Raw genomic sequence first — 2,028 nt, forward strand, 5'->3', positions numbered from 1 at the left:
TCGGCAGGAGTGCGACAGGAGCTCCCCTCGGTGGCATGTCCATCGGAGGCGATGGTGGTGGGCACTTGGAGCGCACACGACATGCTTGCAGCGCCATGCGAGTCAGGTTGGGCGCCCTCTCGAGATTGGAGAGGTACATGTTCGCTCCTCTTTCGCCGGACATGTCGTTTCTCTCCGGCGGCGGTGCTATCGCCTTACACGCTCGTGGCGGTCTTTTTGGCCTTTAGGCATTTTCTGTATGTCCTGTTGTGCTCGAGCCTAGGTGTGATGTGCTCTTTGTAGAGGTTTTAGCTCGGTTTCCCTTAATTAACCAAGCATCGGTTTCTTTACCGCTTCTTCTAATCAATCGAAATACGCAGCTCTCCTGCGTCTATTTTTTTTTAAACGAGAAGTACATTTATGCAAATCGCACATAGCGTTCATCGTGGTAGCAAGATTGAAGCGACATGTCCGAATTAATCAAAGGTCGAGGCACTGAACAATTAGTGGGCGACCAATGTCAAACAAACAAACGAACAAACATTCAGCTAGCTGAGCTCCAGGAAGCGGCGGGCCATGGGGTGCTTGGCCTGGGACAGGTCGGACGGCGGGAGCACCTCCACGACCACGCCGTCGACGACGAGGCACACCAGGTCGGCGATCCGCTGGATCTGCCTCACGCTGTGCGAGACGATCACCGCCGTCATCCCCCTCGTCTTCTTCAGGCGAACGATCGCCTCCTCGATGTTCTGCGTGGAGATCGGGTCCAGCGCGCTCGTCGGCTCGTCCAGCAGCAGCACCTCGGGCTCGTTGGCGAGGGTGCGGGCCAGGGCGACGCGCTGCGCCTGCCCGACCGACAGCTCCGACGCCGGCCTGGAGGCCAGGGCCGGGTCCAGGTCCGACAGGCCCAGCAGCTCCTTCACCTGCGCGTCGGTGAGCGTCTCGCCGCGCAGCCGCGGCCCGTACCGCACGTTGTCCGCCACGGTTCCTGCAGCAGCGCAGATCGTTCAGATCAGAGGTCTCTTTCTTGGAGCAATCAGAGAGAGCCACAGACAGAGCGCGTGAAGTCAACGATCTCTTGATCCCCACTTTATCGTGACCTCCACTAATTTCAATGGCAGATGCGTACGTACGTACGTACCGTGGAACATGGCGGGGAGCTGGAAGAGCATGCCGACCCTGCGGCGGAGCGCGAGGACGTCGAGGCCGCAGATGTCGGCGCCGTCGAGGGTGACGGCGCCGGGGGCGGGCTCCCAGAGCCGGTTGAGCGCGCGGAGCAGCGTGGACTTGCCGCTACCGCTGGGGCCGATGACGCCCATCACCACCCCGCGCGGCACGTCCAGGTCCGACCCGGGCACGGTCTGCTCGCCGTTGGGCCCTGGCGGCCGCAGCGTCAGCCCGCGCACCCGTATCTTGGGTCCGTCGGCGGCGAGGCCGTCCACGTCCAGCAGGTGCTGCCTGATGGCATCATCTGTACGTTTTCCATTTGGCAAGATCGATCAAACATACGGTACAGAGCAAAAACGTTTCACGGTTGGATCGATATAGGAACCTCAACCAATCATGCAATGCATCTCGAGTTTGCTTTGGTGAATGGAATTACCTGGAGCTGGAGACGAGCCCATTGGAAATTGGAACTGGATCGTGCGTGGAGTGCTCGCAGAAAGGCCGATGGCGAGAGAGGAGCTCACAGGTCACAGCGCAAGGAGCAGAGAGGGACAGTGCGCGCTCGGTGGGAATCGCCTTCCTTTTATTATCTTCTTCCAAAGAATTCGTGGCTCCAACTGAGGTGGGTACGGTGGCTTTTCTTGCGTGCGCGACTCCGCTCCGGCGCGGCACTGCAGTCTCCGCTTAAACTAGAATACAGAGAGAGGCCTTCTGTATCTAGTTTAGTACTCCCTCCGTTCCGAATTACTCCCTCCGTCCGGAAATAGTTGTTGCAGAAATGCATAAAAATGAATGTATCTAGAACTAAAATATGTCTAGATACATCCATTCGGCCGACAAGTATTTCCGGACGGAGGGAGTACTTGTCTTAGATTTGTCTAG

The 2,028-nt window shown here is 58.2% G+C and overlaps 1 protein-coding gene across 1 annotated transcript; it reads right to left on the reverse strand.

The window, feature by feature from the left end:
• Positions 1–350: 350 nt before the first annotated feature.
• On the reverse strand, positions 351–1,817 carry LOC123089360 (protein STAR1). Its single transcript, XM_044511061.1, has 3 exons — positions 1,583–1,817; positions 1,121–1,450; positions 351–967 (listed from the first exon to the last, which is right to left on the reverse strand). The coding sequence occupies exons 1-3, from the start codon at positions 1,602–1,604 to the stop codon at positions 528–530; spliced, it is 792 nt and encodes a 263-aa protein (XP_044366996.1). The 5' UTR covers positions 1,605–1,817; the 3' UTR covers positions 351–527.
• Positions 1,818–2,028: the final 211 nt, after the last annotated feature.

This window comes from Triticum aestivum, chromosome 4B (genome assembly GCF_018294505.1).
Source record: "Triticum aestivum cultivar Chinese Spring chromosome 4B, IWGSC CS RefSeq v2.1, whole genome shotgun sequence".
Lineage (NCBI taxonomy): Eukaryota > Viridiplantae > Streptophyta > Magnoliopsida > Poales > Poaceae > Triticum > Triticum aestivum.